Raw genomic sequence first — 19,322 nt, 5'->3', positions numbered from 1 at the left:
CAAGTTGCTTGAAGGAGTAAATGTAATGCAGGCTTTGCTTATTTAACTCAGGTCATTCTTTAACAGTATCCCTCCCCCACAGAAGCCTCTGTTCAACATTTTGGCATTTGGTGTTCTCTGCAGTGCCTTGCTCCTTCTCTAAAGAACAATTACACACCACACTAAGCCTATGCCATTTTCACCTGACTTTTTGAACAATCTTCCAAAATTCCAAGTTCTAAGGTGCTGTAGAACACCTCAGAAGATACTAAATTCCTGGATGCTGTTAGAAGTTTTCTGAAGATGGTCAGTTCCAGGGCACTCCGTAATGTTTCAGAACTAGGTTCCTGGCTCAGAGAGTGCACTAGAATGTTCCAGAAGATTCTGAGTTCCTGGTGCTCTAGAACATTACATTTACACTACATTTCATATGCAGTTCTAAGTTAATCTAAAACACTTCAGAAGGTTTGAATCATTTCACCCATTCTTTACTGTAATAAAAGACCTCGGTGATGGGGGATGAAGGGTAATTCACAGAAAGATAATACAGAATGCAACAACAAGTTAGACAACTTGTATGAAAAAAATAAAGAAATTTAAAATTCTCAGACTCATGGACCTCATTGGCTGGGTCCTTCTGTGCTGCTCTTTGGCCTTCTGACTTAATGGGCAAGGCCCCATTTTCAAGGTCCTTCTATTTATCTGCTCTCATGGGCCCCATGTGCCTCACTCTGCCTGTGTTCAGGGTCCCATATATCTCCTCCTTTCTTTCCCTCTGCCTTTCAAGGTTGTGTGAATGTGTGTAGGAGTGCTCAATTTTTCAGATCTGGATATACACCCGGGTCACTTTTTCTGCTTCCAGAGCCCCACCTCTCTCTCTCTCCTTTACCCCCTTTCCACAAGCTTATTGGTATGTCTATACTATGGCTAAGAGCGAGCCTCTCAGCCCAGGTAGGCAAACTCATGCTAGTGACACTCTAACAAGTGTGTTAAAAATAGAAGTGTTGACATTGTGGCTTGGGTAGCAGCTTGGACTCTCAAGCCTAGAGGGACAGGTAGGCTTCAGATCCCAAGCTCCAGCCTGAGCTGCAAGGTCCACACTGTTATTTTTAGCATGCTAGCTTGAGCCCCACTAGTGCAAATCTCCCAGCTCCAATGTAGACATACCCTTTGTGTCCTAGGGGCAGCATAGTTCTCTCTTCCTCACTCAATTTATTTTCTCAGCCTGCAGTATTTGCCTCTCACTCTTGCTTCTGGGGCCCACTCATCCACCCCCCCCGTGTCTAAGGCCCATCTCTGCCTTCCTAAATGTGCCTGTGTATAAATACATTATTTTCTTTTTTACACAATTACAAATCACAACATTTATACATAATTCTTGTTTTTAAAAAATCTATGTAAAACCTCTCAGGAACAAAAGTTCAGGAAATAAAACCTTATAAAAATACATGATTTGTTTAATTCTACTGCAAAATATACTATATACATCTGGATCTATAAACTTATTCCTTTCTCCAAAAACACATAGAATAAAATCATTGCCAGTATAATGTCCACCACTTCATTTATCCACCCCATCAAGTGCCACACTGTAAACTGTCCTGAAGGCTACTGGGCCTCCTTCACTGGAGTTCTAAAAGGTCCCGGAGGGATTTTATTGCATGTTGTGGTTGGCTGGAAGCATGATCCTCTAGGCTGCGTCCCATCTCTTTGTACAGGCTTTTAGCAAGCTTGCAGACCACAGTCCTGACATTCCCACTCCTACCAGGTAACACCCCATTTCCGATCATGTTGTTCAAGAAATACCAGAGAACAGGCAGGGTGTGACGTTCCACAGCCTGGGGTTTCCGAGGGTATACAGAAGCTACAAGCGCTGCAGGACAGAAGATAAAGCATCTTAACAATCAAGGTGGAAGCCCATCTTTATTTTTAGTTCCTCAAATCTATTTCTGAGTTCTGTCTGGAATCTGAATGCAAACGGTAAAATTCTCTATAAGCAAACTGAAATGATATTATCCATTAAATAGAACTATTGACCTCAAATTACCTTAATTTCTCCAAATCAGAGGCCTCATTCTTAACATGACAGCCCTAAAGAAGTAATTAATATAATTCTTGTAAACTGTTGGACAGATGAACCTTTGATAACATATGATAGAAGTGTCAAATTTCTATTTCCAGTAATCAGCTGTCTAAAATAGCTGTACCAAATTTCAAGATTATAGTTCAAAAGGGCACTTGAATGGTTGAACTCCAATAAGAGACACTGTTGACCTTTTGGTGAACTCTGATGAAAAAACAAAGGTCTAATTTGGAGTTTCCTTGTGCTCAGTGGCCCATAATGAATGTCTGCTCTAAACTTCAAAATTCTAGCCTACAGGGGACTAAAATCTGATCAGAGAGATGGATGATCTATTGGTGCTTCTGATGGGAAGGTCTAATTTGAGATTTTTCTTGTACTTAGTGACTCATAATGAATGACTGTTCCAAGTTTCAAGATGTTTAGCTATCTAAGGTACTAATATAGCCACCATGATCACAGTGTCTGGATGCCTGATAATCTTTAATAGGTTTATCCCCACAACACACCTGTGATGTAGGAAAGTACTATTATACCCATTTTACAGAGAGGAAACTGAGGCACAGATAGAGCATAAGTGACTTGCCCAGATCACACAAAGGTTGTAGTGAAACAGGGAATTAAACCCAGGTCTTCCAAATGCAAGGATAAAGCCCTAACCACTAGACAATTTTCTTTTAACCCTTCCTGAGATGAGATTTCAATTTACTTTCCGAATTGGATAGATGGCAACATTAAAAACAAACAAAAACCTGACACTACCTGGCATCTTTGCTGGCAGTTTCCACAGAGAGGCCAAGAACTGATATGACCTGGAGACTGAATTCTCATCAGTCTGATAGAGGTAAATTGAGGCATATTATCTGGTGATAGTGTGAGGGAAGCATACATTGCTATTCTGTGGTTAAAGCGATTTCATATTCCCAGCATCATAAGTCTGGCACCTTTCACCAGCATAAAAATTCACTTTTTAAAAAAATCAGCCTTAAATAATACTTAAACAACTGTAATAAATCAGCAAAGGGTTACAGTCCCTCATTAAACAAGAGATAATTAGAGCACAGATGCTATTAAATATAGTGGCCACCATGGAGTTTAGAAAAGAGAACTGCCTGTTCCCAATAAATCCCAGAGGGAACATCTGCTCTTTCTAAACTGGCCCCAATTTATATTTAAATGCTTTATTTGCAAAAAGAGATTAAATTGCTGTAGAATTCAATTCTGTGTGTAGAGAGATTTACTTTATGCAAATTACCTTTAAAGGCCCTGTTAGGTTTGCCATGGATATGGATGCCCTTAAGAGAGTCGTAATGAACAAGCAAACCGTATTAAACCTTGGATTAAAAGAAGCTGGAATAATTAACAGTAGTTTGAGCCCTAATTAAAGCAAGGCTATAATTAGGCTGCTTTCAGTGTATGTTGAGAAGATCAATTTTACCATTTCTTGGCTGCCACTGGACATAAGCTGTGACTATAGGTCAAGAAATAGCAGCATTATTAGCTTGTAGGATTCAGCTGATGTGGAAATAAAACTATACTTACACACATTGAAATAATGGAAATGCAATGTCATGCTTCTGGGTAGAAGCCGATAGCCTGCAGGGTCAGGAAGGAATTGCCTGCTCACACCTCCAGCAAGGTACATCCTTGCAACAACCATTATTCACATGAACAGTCTGCACTCATGCTGGTAGTCCCAGCTTTTGTGGGATCTAGCCCAAAATGTTTGCCACAAGAGAACTCCTCCCCCAGAGCTCTTTGTGAGAAAGGCAAAACAGACTCCGAGAATAGCAAAATATCAGTGACTACAAAATGTTCCATAGCTGGGTGTGGGTGTTTGTAGACTGTCAGGGATAGACATTTGCCTAAGGAAGCAGCAGCTGTGGGCCTAGCTGTGATCTGACACTGCTGCCCTTTCAAAAACATTCAGGAGGCAGCCGGAATATTTTTAGTTTCTCTTTCTTAGGAGAGAATTTTGAGACCTCCCATCAATGATTCATAACTAGACTCTGAAAGCCCAATGCTCCACTGCCTTGCATCTTGTACAGTCATTTACACCTGTGCAAAGCATATGTGATACATGACCAGATCAGAGCAGGAGCATTTTACAAGCACTTTTTACACAGGTGTAATTGACTGCACAGGAACAGACCCAGTGCCCCCTGCTGTTCCACGGGCTATAGCTTTGTTAATGCATAGGGATTTCCTCACATCTGTCATTTCCCAAGAGTCTTTTTTGAGTTTAATCCAAATGAACCATGAAAAGTCCAGTTCAGCTGAGCGGTTTGTTACCTGACAGGTGTTCCGTGATGTCCTGCATGGCTCGACCACTGATGAAATGCACTCTGCTGGCAAATACTTGTAAAAGCAATGCATTATCTGAAAGGGACAGAGAGACATTCATGATCCTTGTTTCCTCTTTCTTGTAAGCAAAGAAAATATTTGCACCTTCTAAAATACAGCAAATTTAAGAGAATATGGGGGACATTTAATCTTCTCTTGATGTTAACGTGGGATGGTTTCAAATTCAGAACAAAAGATCCTGATCCCACATCAGCATGTGTGAAATTCACCAGTGTGTAGAGTGCTAGCACAACTCCAACCCCCTACAGCTAAATCAGTCCCTCACAGTTTAAATGGGATGTAAGTGGCACATAGGCCTCGTGTTGTATTTCTGCAGAGAGGTAACTTTTACACTCAGTGAACAACTGTGAAAATTTAAAATCAGTTCCTCCTTCACTTACCTGCCAAGAGCTCATCACAAGATTCTGTGTTGTCTCTGCAAGAACAAATTATCTGATCACCACCGACATCTGCAACTGTCTTAGGTGCTTGTGATATCAAGAGCCATTGCAGAAAGAGAGAAAAAAAGACCCCATAACTCAGATCTTGGCAGGGAGGTTAAAAGAACTGATTTCCCAATATTTGGTTGTCAAATGTGTTTTTAATTCTTTATCCACAGCTTGTGATTGATGTAGAATCCTGGCTGTTGTTTTAAAACTATTGCACAAAGTGACCTACAATAGTTAGTTCTGCCAAGCTAGGCAGAATTGTTTTTGAATGGTAGTATTTGGATGAGCTACCTCGATGGAATATCTAGATGCCATAGAAAGTGAGGCGGATAGGTCGGTAGGTAACATGTTTCCTTCTGTATCAGCACTGAGTAGGGTGACCAGACATCAAGTGTGAAAAATCGGGACGGGGGTGCGGGGTAATAGGAGCTTATTTAAGAAAAAGACCCCAAAATCGGGACAGCCCCTATAAAATCGGGAAAGCTGGTCACCCTAGCACTGAGTAGGGTGATCAGATGTCCCAATTTTATAGGGACAGTCCCGATTTTTTGGGGCCTTGTCTTATATAGGTGCCTATTACTCCCCACCCTGTCCCGATTTTTCACACTTGCTGTCTGGCCACCCTAGCACTGAGCCAAAGCCCGAACACAGTTTTAAGGGCACAGTATTGTTTAGGTGCCATCTTTTGTATGAGACATAACACCGCGGTCATTAATGATCACTCTGTACTTTTTGCAAGCAGACAGTTGGGGTAATTGGCACTGGAGCTCTGGCTAAATTCCAACACTGGTAATTATATTTTGTCCATCAAAAATTCCAAATAGATGTTTCACTTCCAGCCCTAAACTGTTGTGTGGTATTGATATGTGCTGTTAAATAGTTGCGACGTTCCACTCAGAGACGTTTACATGTCAGTTGCTGCTTTGAAACAATTGCTTTGAAATCCTGATGTGAAAGGTGTTCTAGCATTGCAAAATATTAGTTATTAGTTTTGATCTCAATAAAGCTTTTCCATTCACCATCAAAACTATTGTTGGGACCCCTTCATTTTGTAAGGTGCTCAGTATACAGGCAATGCTCTCTTTTGAATTAAAAATTTGGAACAGGCTGTATATTTTGAAACAGTGCAAGCTTGCAAGAGTCAACAACCAATTTATACAAGCTTTACCTCAGAACTGTCTGCAGCACAGGGCACCTTTAAATGGAGGCTGGGAGTGAGAAAGCAATGCAGTAGGTGATGCTATTTTCAGTAACTCAGCTTTGACTCTGTCCAATAAATGCTAGATTGGTTTACTGGTTGCAAGACCGGCAGCTCAGTGTTAGCCACAGTAGTAAACACAATGAGATGAATCCTTTGCATTCTCATGTCATTTTCAGTACAGCAGTGCCAGCCTCCTTAGAAGGAATCTCCCTTGGACACCTGGTGTTATATCATTAACACGATGCTTATTAGTACTCTTTGGTATAATGAGGAGTCCTTCCCTGTGATTTATCCTGGCAGAAGGGCTCAAGGCGCTATATAAAGCATAGTAAAAATGACTTAAAACAAATATAAAATATATAAAACAAATATAAAAGCCTCCCTGTAAAAGCTTAACAAGTAAAACCAGCCAAGGGGTTTAAAAAAAATCATAGGTATATACTGGACTTTCCACACCAGATCAGACCAGTGGTCCATCTAGAATGAGGTTTTCAAAGGCACAGAGAAGAGTTAGGCTCCCAACTCCCATTGACCTCCTATGGGAATTAGTCACCTGTCATTTGTGCCTTTGAAATTCTCCCCCAGTCCAATGTCCTGTAACAAAGTGAAATAAGCCCAAATCAATGTTAGCCACTCAAACCGATTTAAGTGTCCACACCAAGGAATTGTCCCAGTTTGACTCCATCGATTTAGAACCCGATTTAGTTAAATCAGGGCATTCTGGTGTGTAGAAAGGCCCTCAGTTGCCCACCTGTAAAATGAAGATAATGATACTCCCTTTCTCTCACCGTTTGTCTGTCTTGTCTATTTATACTGTAAGCTTTTTGGGACAGGGACTGTCTCTAGCTATGTTTGCACAGCACCTAATACAATGGGGCCCTGAGTTCATCTGGAGCATATCTAAGCACTATCGGAATGCATGTATAAGGAAAAACAGTCTCTTGGTTACAGGACAAAGTGGGGATCAAATTAAAAAACAAACACAAAAAAAATCCTCTGGAATAGAAAGGTTTAAAGTGTTGTAAAAGTGGGGAGAGATGGACGCCAGGGAAGATCAAATTCCATTTTCTAGGCCCCATCACCATAAAGGCCTGATTAGCCCCCAACCTATCATGCTGGGTCCTTAAATGGTGATGAATGTTGTGTTCTGTTCACTGATAATAGACAGGAAAAGGTACAGGGCCACTTATGGCCTTCAGACAAAAACTGGGGACTCTCCAAGCTAGATGTCAAAGTAAAGGTAGATAAATGGTGCTGGGGATTATTCAGAGCCAATTCAGTTTGTTTCCAGGTGGATTTTTGGTCTCAAGAGCAATGATTTTAAGATAGGCAACTGAGCAATTTTGTAAGCACTTTGCATTGCTACCAGGATCATCAAAGGTGGTAGATGGGAAAATCCTGTCTAAAATTCATATTTTGATGCCTGTGAACAACCAGAGTTTCCCAACTGCATCTAGGGTCCAAGATATAGGAGTTAGCAGCGTGATTGGGGCATGCACACAACTTACCTCCTGTAGGCTACGAAAGTTGTAAAGCACGATTTTTTAACTGTGAAGATGACAATATTTAAAGACAAGGGGCCTGATTCACCCTACAGGGTTTGCCACCACAATCCCAATTAGGGCTGTTGATTAATTGCAGTTAACTCACGCGATTAACTAAAAAAAATTAATTGCGATTAATCACTGTTTTAATTGCCCTGTTAAACACTAGAATACCAATTGAAATGTATTAATATTTTGGATGTTTTTCTACATTTTCATATATATTGTATTCTGTGTTATAATTGAAATCAAAGTATATATTATTTTTGATTGGTTTCAGAGTAACAGCCGTGTTAGTCTGTATTCGCAAAAAGAAAAGGAGTACTTGTGGCACCTTAGAGACTAACCAATTTATTTGAGCATAAGCTTTCGTGAGCTACAGCTCACTTCATCAGATCTTCAATGGAGCTTCATCCGATGAAGTGAGCTGTAGCTCACGAAAGCTTATGCTCAAATAAATTGGTTAGTCTCTAAGGTGCCACAAGTACTCCTTTTATTTTTGATTATCATTTTTACAGTGCAAATATTTGTAATCAAAAAAACATTTTTCAATTCAGCTCATACAAATACTGTCGTGCAATCTCTGTCGTGAAAGTGCAACCTACAAATGTAGATTTTTTTTGTTACATAAATGCACTTTGAGCAGGGGGTTGGACTAGATGACCTCCTGAGGTCCCTTCCAACTCTGATATTCTATGATTCTATGATTCTACTCAAGAAACAAAACAATGTAAAACTTTTGAGCCTACAAGTCCATTCAGTCCTACTTCTTGTTCAGCCAATTGCTAAGATAAACAAGTTTGTTTACATTTACAGGCGATAATGCTGCTCGTTTCTTGTTTACAATGTCACCTGAAAGTGAGAACAGGCATTTGCATGGCACTTTTGTAGCTGGCACTTAAAGGTATGTAGGTGACAGCTATGCTAAACATTCGTATGCCCCTCATGCTTCGGCCACCATTCCAGAGGACATGTTTCCATGCTAATGATGCTCGTTAAAAAATAATGCATTAAATTAAATTTGTGACTGAACTCCTTGGGAGAGAATTATATGTCCCCTGCTCTGTTATACCTGCATTCTGCCATATATTTCATATTATAGCAGTCTCGGATTATGGTCCAGTACATGTTGTTCATTTTAAGAACACTTTCATTGCAGATTTCACAAAACGCAAAGAAGGTACCAATGTGAGATTTCTAAAGATAGCTCCAGCACTCGACCCAAGGTTTAAGACTGTGAAGTGCCTTCCAATATCTAAAGGGATGAGGTGTGGAGCATGCTTTCAGAAGTCTTAAGAGACCAACACTCTGATGCAGAAACTACAGAACCTGAACCACCAAAAAAGAAAATCAACCTTCTGCTGGTGGCATCTGACTCAGATAATGAAAATGAACATGAGTCGGTCCACACTGCTTTGGATTGTTATAGAGCAGAACCCATCACCAGCATGGACGCATGTAGCCTGGAATGGTGTTTGAAGCATGAAGTGACATATGAATCTTTAGTACATCTGGCATGTAAATATCTTGCAACGCTGGCTACAACAGTGCCATGTGAACGCCTGTTCTCGCTTTCAGGTGACATGGTAAACAAGAAGCGGGCAGCATTATCTCCTGCAAATGTAAACAAACTTCTTTGTCTGAGCGACTGGCTGAACAAGAAGTAGGATTGAGTGGACTTGCAGGCTCTAAAATTTTACATTATTTTATTTTTGAATGCAGGTTTTTTGTAAATAATTCTAAATTTGTAAGTTCAACTTTTGTGATAAAGAGATTGCGCTACTGTACTTATATTAGGTGAATTGAAAAATACTATTTCTTTTGTTTTTTTACAATACAAATACTTGTAATTAAAAATATATATAAAGTGAACATTGTACGCTTTGTATTCTGTATCGTAGTTGAAATCAATACATTTTCAAATGTAAATTAAAAAAATTAATCACAATTAATTTTTTTAATTGACAGACAGCCCTAATCCCAATCAAAACCCCGATCCTTGAATTTTGGGGTGTATAAGATTCAGTTCCGGATCTGAATTTTGCAAATAGCTCATATCTTTATGATGGGCAGAACCAAAACCCTGGATCTAAAATACTAAAAACTTTGCAGCTTGAACCCATCTCTAGTTGAAACCTACATGAACATAGACAAATGTGTATTGCACAGCTCCAGTACTGACACTTGCCAGTGCTTACAGGTTATAGTGTTGCATTTAAGACATAGCCTGGGGTGCGCGGGGGGAGAGGAGAAGCTCCTAGAGACAACATGCTTAAACTTGACACAAGACCAACAGGGATCATGGCTGCTGGATACCGCAATACAAGGGTGAGGTATATGCTCACCTCAATTCTGCTGGCTGGTGTGGAGAGGGGGTCTAGGTCCACCACCTACTGTGGAGAGCCCAGAACACAGTGGTGCTGACCTCACACAATTCTCTCTGCTTTACACTCAGACACAATCTTGTCCTTATGGTTTAAAAACAATTTCCATGCACAAAGGAACAGCGACAGGCAAGCAGTGAGCAAATCCTAATAGCTATACAAGAGCTCTGGATCTCTGGTGCAAAGAGAGTTAATAATTCCATTCTAAGGCCTGCCTCTTGAACATGCTAAATATTTCAGGCATATTCACCCAGTGCAGTATTTCTATAGCTGAAATAAATCTGTATGGCAAGGGAATTTACAACAGGCCTTGGTTATGTAGTTATTGGCAATAGTAATCTCGCCCTATACAGAACAACATTTGGAACAAGCCATCATTTAGGTCTGAATTTATACTTGTTTGTTCTAGTAAGGAACTTGGCAAATCATAAATTTCAGATTAAAAAAAGAAGAGAAAGGGTTGAAGATATTTATGAACTGAAGAGAGGAGAAGGAACCAGTCAAGGCCCATAATTTAGGGCTTCCTAGGAGGCGGTGCAGCAGAATCTCTGCTGGGTCAAGGTCCCCTTCACATCAACATCAAAGCAACTTGCCTGGGAAGCCAAGATGGGCCAGAAATAACCTCAAAATCCATGCACCCCTTTGGCCCTACACTCTAGGGATGTTCAGTACCAGGTTTTACTGCTCAACCCCATTTTTATAACAAACCAAACTAAGAGTCCAGATCCAATTAATTCTAACATGTTGGGGAAATTTGGATGCAGATTCAAACTTTGCCACTCTGACCTTTTTCTTCTAGGAAGCTGGTGACTAAATACCTTTGAGGATCTGTGCCTAAGGGCCTCATTTTTAGAAGAGCTGAGCACCCATCACTCCAGTTGAAGTCAATGGAAAATATGGGTGCTTAGCACCTCTGAACATCACCTAGTGAGTGATTTGCAAACCTAGCTCACTCAAACTGCAGTCCACCAAGGTGTGAAGATGAGTCCTGTACAGGGTATAAGACTGTGCCTCTGCAGAAGGAAAACAGCTTGATTTTTAATGTATAAAACTCTTAGTGACCCTCATTACAAGGGGCATCCCTCATTTCAGACCCAAACTCGTCTCTTATCACACACACATCTGCTCTGATCTCATATTTTATTTATTTTCATGTGAGAATTTAGTGCTGGTAATAATATGCCATAGTGACAAACTTGGAGACTGAAAGCCTCTGTTGACAGAACAGGCACAACAAAAACAGTGCTAGCACAAACGTCATCCCAACCCACCCCCATCCACTGGCAAGGTGTCTCAACCCTAACCCAGACGGTTGAGAGGGTAATTCAGTCTCTATGGCTCATTCAGTCTATGAGGGGTACTCTTATTGTAGTAAATCCTCCTGCTTCAGAGAGGGTAGCTCAAGTCAATGGAAGAATTCTTCTGTTGACCTAGCACAGTTTACATGGGGATTCAGGTCTGCTTAACTACAGGCGGGTCTACTCTACACTTGACAAGATCCACGTCCATAACAGGCAGTAGCTATGTCAGTAGGAGAAACTCTCCTGTCGACCTAGCACTGTCTACACCAGGGGTTAGGTCAGTATAACTGCGTTGCTCAGGGGTGTGGATTTTTCACATCCCTGAGCGACAAAGCTGGGTCAATCTAATTTTCTAGTGTACACCAGCTCTCAGTCTTAACCCTCCCTAATGAAATTACCAGCAGTGAAGCCAAATGTGATGTAAACACCTATCCACTGGCAAATGGGTTAGACTGGCCAAATCAGTCCAGACAATCAGGCAGCCATCTGACAGTAACAACTTTCACTCACTACTGACTCAGGCTTGACTTGAACTAGTATCCTAGAGGCAAAAACTCCATATCCCATCCCCAACAGATATCCAGACCTCCATGCTCACATTTATTGTTGTGAATAATTAATATCAGGAAACACTGACTTATAAAACCGAGATGAGAGAAAATATTAGCTGAGAGGGTGAAAAGTTAATCTCACAGCATTTTAAAACATTATTCCATATTACTGTTTTTCCTTTTGTTCCTCCTTCATTTTGGGTTTTCATCCCAAAATTAGGACCATGGCAGATTGAGAACTGTGGTGGGTGGGAGACAGCATGAGATGGATGTTTGTGTTTGTCTAAGATGAACATACTGGCTGCACATCTGAGATCAGTTGTGAGAGGAAGAGTGCAAGAGACTGAGTCCCAATGCATGGCCCAAAAACTCAACACTCAGAGGTTAATATGTAGAACAACGACGACACCAATTTACATGTATATAGGGTGAGGGCTTTATTCGTGTACAGGGATCTCACAGCACTTTCCAAGCTACGGGGCACGTTGTGGCTTTAAGAGTGCTGTAAGGGGCAGTGTGGAGGTGCACCACCCCAGCAGGAGCACCTGGAGGAAATGAAAGTGAGGCAGGTGCAATATCGCTGGGAATGCTAGAGCAACTTCGGAAGTTGTAAAGTGCACTCTGCATCCCGTGCAATAGGCCAGCTTAACTAACTGGTGGGGAAGGGGCTTGTGTCATGGCCTCACGTCCTGCCCATCCCGTTTTGGGTTTCTAGCACTGCTGATTACACTAGAGACCTCTGGTCTTTGCACTTGAAGAGGGGGCTTGTGCTTGGACCCTGTACAGATGCACAAAAGATGCACCCCACTCTTGTACACACATGCAGGACCAGGCACAATCTGTGCCAGGCATCCATCACCTGATCTGTGTGTACTGTGCTGGCTTGCTGCAAAATACAGTAACATGTCAAACTCAAGATCTCAGTCCTGATCTTTAACTCAATGGTGTGGGCCTAGGACACCTTAAAAGAGCATATAAAATTCTGGGAGGAGGACCCCACTCCAGGACTCCCACCCTCAGGTACAGCTGAACTGTCCACTGCAAGGGGAAAGCTCACCAGTACAGAGGATGGAGCTTTTCCAGGGCCTGCTCCAAGACAGTGGAACAAAGTCAGGCAGAAACTAAGAATCACCACAAACCACACCATCTTCCACTCCAAGCACAAGACATACTTCTCTGATCTTGCCTGAGGTAATATAGACATAGCACAGCAGACATGTAATACATTACATGAAATAAAAATAAAAATCCCTATACAATTTCTCACTGGGGAGAAGGAAAGAAGCAGACATGATAGATGTTAGTCATATCACTTCATGCACTTCTGGAAAGAGCTCAGATGTTATGATTGTGAGTGTGGTTTATGGTTGTGAGTGTGAGTATGGTTAAGAACATAAACAGAAGAGAGAAGAATCACTGAAATGCAGCCAGATGCATGTTTTTGGTGAAAAACAGCATCCATCTATAGAGCCATTTAGAAGAATTCAGTCAGGACACTTAAGCTGCTAGGCTAACGGACAGCCCTACAGCCGCTGCGCATTCTCTCAAACCAGAGTGGAGTTCATCAGCCAAGTGAGGTAATTAAGGGACTACTCTGAAATGTTTGATCTGAGGCCCAGAAGTGGCTTACTGACTCCAAGATGGAGCAACAGCAATTGTACAGGTATCACACAATGGGATACCCACGGTAGGAACAGGAAGAAGTAAATATTACCTAGATTAGCGATCATTGTGTCCAACACCTTCACTGCTGCAGTATAAATCCCAGAATTCTTAGAGTTCAAGTTATCCGTGACAACCGTCACCATGGAGACCACGACTGGGTGTAAGCCCTCTTTGAGGATAGGGATCATGGTGGCAGCTGACTGTAGCGCATGCTGGTTCACTTTCTTGTTGGAGTCCTGAAGTCTCAGGGAAAAAGTATCAAAAATCTGTTCAAAAATAAAAAAGCAAAATCAGGATGTACAGCACTGTTGGGGCTGGCAGGGAATGTAGAAACAGAGGCTTCCAGCAAGCAGAAAAAATGGGCCAGATCCTGCCAACACTTCATTCCAAGTCAGCACTTACTACTGCGAGAAGTCTCCCGGACTTCCATGCACTGCTCACAATAGTAAGCAGTATGCACAGTACTGTTTGCAGAATCAGGTTCTACTTTCTTTAATAGCTTCTCATTTTCCAATGTGTTAGGGAAAGGGGATTTGGGGTGGGGTTGGCTGGGAGGGATAAAATACTTATCTCTCCTCAATAAAGTTCAGAAATCCTTTTACTGAAGGGAGCCAGCCAACCTCTTTAAGGTCCCCACATATGCCTTTCTTTGAGTCATTTCAGTGCTTGGGTAGAAGAATCACAATTACCAGTTAACAGCAGCATTTGGGAAGACAGCTGAGGCAAATTGGGGGTAGCTTTGGCTTTACCAAACTAGGATTGGTTCTGATCCAAGTCTCGTTTTATCCAACCCTCACAAAACCTGGGGTTGGTGGAGTGCAGGGGTCTGAGAAGTGGTTCAGGGTCTGATCAGTCTCTCTAACAGGCTGGCCTCCCAGGTGTAATGCATCATGCACTCCTCATTAGAGCAGATTCTGATTCCCTGTCCTGCTGCCACCACATGCTCAGGCAGTGATCCCTGGGACAGAGAGCAGCAGCAGCTCCCTGTGGGGGTGGCAGAAGAGGAGAGGAGACCCTCCTCTTCCAGCTCTGAGCCCCGTGCCCCTTCCCTTCAAGAGGCAGAGAGAGGGTCCCAGTATGGGAGCCCAGGAGCTGACTGTTTTTTTCAGGTAGAGGAGAGGTGAGGAGGAAGTGATCAGGCTGAGCCACTACATTATCCACCGAAGAGGAAGGGAGGGCACAAAGCTGGAGGTGGGCTCTTCATGGCTAGGAGGTCCCACACCCATCTCCCAGCCCTCTCTTACGAAAAAATATAGCAGCCCACCCTACTCCTTCCAACCTCCCCACTCGGCTCCTGGAAAACAGTGAGCAGCTCTGGACAGCTGGGCTCCCTCTCACTGGCTCTTTGGAGGGGAGGAGAAGGCAGAAAGCAGCAGGGCCATAAGCAGCAGCAGCTGCAAAGACCTTCTTGGGGGCAGCAGCAGTGGAACCTTGCAGAAAGATAGGGCCAGGCTTAAATTAACTGTATTGGAGGCAGGGGCTGAATTAACTGTATTGAGTAAGGGTGTGCCAGCCTTGCCTGAATTAATTGGATGGAGAGTGAATTGGATTGGAATTGATTGTACTGGGGGCAGCCTGGGCAGGGTACATGGGGAAAGGGAACAAGAGAAAAGGCTCTTGAGACCTGGACGATGTTTGCGGAGACAAACTGGGGGTTGTTCCTGCAGTGCTCCACCAGCAGCGTCACTCCCTCCATTCGTGTCTGAAACTCCTTGGCCATCAGGAGTTTGTTCAACTCCTTGAGTTGCTCCATCGCTTCCACACTACGGAGAGATGAGCGACGAACCACCGGCTGTGCTGGTGCTAGGGTGTCTGATCTGGACCTGGTGTTGGGACAGAAAAACTAAATGTCACCTTTGGGTAACAACGTTTTCAGTATAACAATGACACACACAGTCTCAGGGTGCTTCCTGCTCACTTGGTTATAGTGCGAGCCTGCTCTAATAACTCAGCCTCAGAGCTTATTGTTGTTACAGGAAGCAACATCTAGTTAACATTACCTCCAGTTTATAATTAGGAAAGTGAAGCAAAGGGGGGTTAAAGTGATCTACCCAAGGCCACCCAGAGAATCAGTAGCAAAGCTGGGAACAGAAGCCAGCAGTGCTGGCTCCCAGTCCTGTGCTCAGACTGTTCCTCTCTCAGGGCTTGATACAAAGTCCACCGAGTTAATGGAAAGATTCCTATTGATTTTAATGGGCTGGGGACTAGGCCCTTATAAGTCGGGCTCATTAATTCCAGCACGTACCTGGGAAAAATTCTAAACACAATGGTGAGGCTTATGCTCTCTTTCTTCTTACCATCGTTGAACCCAGTGGAACAAATCCATTGGGTTATCAAAAGAAAAAAGACACTGGTGGCTCCACTGCCAGCCCTGGGCACAAAGGACCAAGTTCCTGTCTTGAACACTGATCCCCAGTACAGCAGGTGCGGCATTGCCACAGGACTAGCAGCAGCCACCTGACTCCGGAATGTTCTCTTTGGATCTGATCCTTATAAATAGCTACAAAAAATTCAGACTAGACTAGAGATAGTTTATTGATGAATAAGGCTGAAAACTCCATCATGCACATCATCCTCAAAGATAATGAAATGGTAACAAAGAAATGTTCAGTACCCTTCATTGGAAGGCAGACTGTCCTGGGAAGTAGTCAAGCTGCTGTTCCTAGACTCCCTGCGGCCTTTGGCAGAAGGATGTTCAGATACATTGTCTTCCATCCCCTATATATATATATATAAAAAATGCATCTATAAAAAGCGAGAGAAGATGGGAAATAATTTCTTATGACAGTCAGTGTAAACCACAGCTTAGAACCAGGATCCGTGTTCTTCAGATGGGAGTGTAGAGAATTTTATAGCCCAAACAGGGAGAAGAGCCAGAGATGCCCTGAAATCCACTGGAGACTTCACCATTGCCATCCTAATCAAGCTGAGAGACATTCAGCTGCTACAGTGATGGGCAGCAGTATAAAACCCTATGACAGTCAGTTAGATCTGGTCACATGCAAAACTAGTCACAAACTGATGCCTGCTGAAGAGCAGGAAACTCTGGGAACCGCTGGCCTACAGAATACTGGGAGAATACCACCTGAGGCATTCTTCCAACTCCTCGACAACCCTATGTTCTTCTCTAGAAGAGAAATGAATACAAAGCCCATGCTCATCAGGATGATTTTCTACTGGCTGTAGGGATTCTTGGAGCACTTTCTCGTTCCACAGCACGAGTGCAGAGCTAGTATTTTTTGACTGGAGTAGGTATGTGCTCCGATTAAGACAGCGACACATCTCTCTTATTCTAGGAAATCTTCCAGGGACATCTCCTTCCCTATCTATTAAAGAGGTTTGACACTTTCAAGAGAACTACTCCCACCCCTGCCCTCTTTTTCTTTCTAACTGTGAGGGAGACCATTTTCTTCTACTTTCTTTTCTTATTTGTGTCCATAATTCCACCTACTTTACCTCCCTCACTGCCAACTGATAAACTGGGTCAGGATCTGTAGTTCCTTTCCATGAACCAGAAGAGCCAGAGAAAGAGATAGAGAGAGAGAGAGGTTGTACATGATCATGTATAGGCTCTTTCAGTACATATAAACAGGAGATATACCTCCTACTAAGCACTTACTTTCTGCTTTATTGTTGCCATAACATCCCGCAAATTATGTGATGGGAGAGACTGTTTCAAATACCCATCGAATTTCGGATGAGACATCAGCACATTCAGCATCTTCCGGCCGTAAAACCTAGCATGGGGAGGGGGAGAAATTAATGAAGGAACATTTTATCTCAAAATATCACCATTTCATTTATCTATCCAGGAGGCAGATAGGGATTACAAAAAGAAACTGAAATTTTATGCTCTCCATGTTCAGTACAAGCTAGTGGCACTTTGTAAGGATTTTTAATCCCCTCAGAAGAGATATAAATAAAGAATAAGATTTACCTCAAATTGTCATGACTATACAATATGGCCTGCTGCATACAATAGGTCATGGAGCAGTAGAGCAATGTGGAAATATCCTCTCACTCTATGGAGATCTACTAAATAATTAAGGAATCTATTTTCCTTTGATGAGGATGTGTAATGGTCATAACAAGTTAGTTCCTTAAAAAGGCTTTCATTTTGCAAGAGTCTAACCTGCTTTAACAAATTATTGCAGAGGAGGGTTTTTCACGACCAAAGAGCAGCTACCATTGTGGTAGAACATGGAAACTGTTCAACAGCACACAATAGTTTAGGGTGGAAGGTGATAAATATCACAGCCAATAGAAACTGCAAGGGGACTTTAGGGAGGCAATATGCATTGATTCAATACCACCAGAATTTGACCAGGACAGTGGGTGCTAGCACTCCTAATCTTACAAAAATGCTCTGGGATCTTTCAATGACCATAAGTGGCCAGGGATTCAGTTTTACATAACACCCAAAAGATACCCAAGAAAGTCATACGTGCATATTGGAGCCAAATGAAACTGATTGGTGGACTAGTCCTATTGCATTCCTTTTGAATAAAGGATGCCTCATGCAATGTAAATGCTTGAATGGATCTTTATTACTTGATAACCCATACGAGCTGGATCCTGCACCTTTCCTTAGCCAACAATATACACGCTGGGAAGGATGCTTTCCTTATGCTTATTTTACATTGTTTTCCTTATATTTGTTTTACTTTAGTTTGCATTGTCATGGTTTGTTATTTGCCAGCTACTGATCACAAAAGGTTACTGCATCTTGGCGGTGAACGGAACATCATTACCTAGTGTCTTGATTGCAGTCCTGAGCAAGCTTCACCAGAGTCTGGACCAGTAGTTCTGTGTTGTCTCTGGTACCTGACAGAAGTTTCTCGGCCCCAATCTGTTCCATGACAGTCAATAAGTGTTCAGCGGCGCACTTTCGAACGGGGGGGTTACGATGGCTGAAGACAAGACATCAAACCAGTACATGTCTATATGGCCCTTCATCTCCAAAACCACAGGCCTCTGCCACTTGACCAAGAGAGAGCTCCTTAATTGTTGGTAGTAGCAGGTCTCTTATCCTCTCTTTGGACCCTGCTATTAGTGATCACAGTATCCATTTATAAACACAGAACTACTATGTTACAGAGGGACCACCTATAAGGATGAGAGGGGAATTAAGTCTCCATGGCACATTTGGTCCTTGGGGTTCCTGCTGAGATTAACCCAGAAAGGGAGAGGAGGTGCAATTATGCCTTTCTGACACAGATATTGGTGCACTAGCATTTAGACTTAGTTCACCATATCCAGCAGCCCATTGAATGGTCAGAGACATAAAACCACAATGAGGGACAGTGCTATAGTATATTCATCAACACAGCCTCTGCCTGGATATGCCTAGAGCATTTGGTGTTTTAATGTTTTCAGGGCTGCAGAAGGTATACAGACATGTATCTCACCAACAGTTTTAGCCAGACCTTCATTTACTGGAATGAATAGCACTTGTTTGAAAGCACCAGGTATGGTACCATCACCTTGAAGTGGTGCCAGCTTAGTGGTTCCCACAAAAGTCTGTATCTCAAGACCAAGAAAATATGCCACACTGAACTGAAGCTGGCATTTTGGTGATGCTCAGCTGTGCATTTTGAACTGAAAGTGAAGTTTTTAAAGGCAATGATGGGAGACTCTCAGGAATTGACCCTGTGTGGCAGGTCCCTGCCAAACCATGCCGTTTCTCCTGTGGGTACACTCTAGCCATACATATGTCTGGTCCCTGCTTCTCTTGTTAATAATGCCCTGATGATGTGTGGTTTGTCCCAGTGGCCCCATGATTAGCGCTCTATGGTCATTAAGCAGGAGACTTGGTTTTGGCCACA

The 19,322-nt window shown here is 42.5% G+C and overlaps 1 protein-coding gene across 6 annotated transcripts in view; it reads right to left on the bottom strand.

Annotated features, from left to right (window-relative positions):
- Positions 1-1,070: 1,070 nt before the first annotated feature.
- Positions 1,071-19,322, bottom strand: part of TOGARAM2 (TOG array regulator of axonemal microtubules 2) — a 96,231-nt gene continuing 77,979 nt past the window's right edge. For all 6 annotated transcript variants that reach the window (XM_073338625.1, XM_073338630.1, XM_073338629.1 and 3 more), the window contains 7 exons: positions 18,249-18,407; positions 17,117-17,234; positions 16,112-16,215; positions 15,122-15,320; positions 13,547-13,763; positions 4,352-4,438; positions 1,071-1,852 (listed from right to left, as the gene is read on the bottom strand). In XM_073338625.1, the coding sequence (XP_073194726.1) occupies positions 1,602-1,852; positions 4,352-4,438; positions 13,547-13,763; positions 15,122-15,320; positions 16,112-16,215; positions 17,117-17,234; positions 18,249-18,407 (1,135 nt within the window). In that variant the 3' untranslated portion in view covers positions 1,071-1,601. The remainder of the gene's footprint in view (positions 1,853-4,351; positions 4,439-13,546; positions 13,764-15,121; positions 15,321-16,111; positions 16,216-17,116; positions 17,235-18,248; positions 18,408-19,322) is intronic.

Source organism: Lepidochelys kempii, chromosome 3 (assembly GCF_965140265.1).
Source record: "Lepidochelys kempii isolate rLepKem1 chromosome 3, rLepKem1.hap2, whole genome shotgun sequence".
Taxonomy (NCBI): domain Eukaryota; kingdom Metazoa; phylum Chordata; order Testudines; family Cheloniidae; genus Lepidochelys; species Lepidochelys kempii.
The sequence above is the reverse complement of the archived record's forward strand: the minus strand, read 5'-3'. Positions and strand labels throughout refer to the sequence as shown.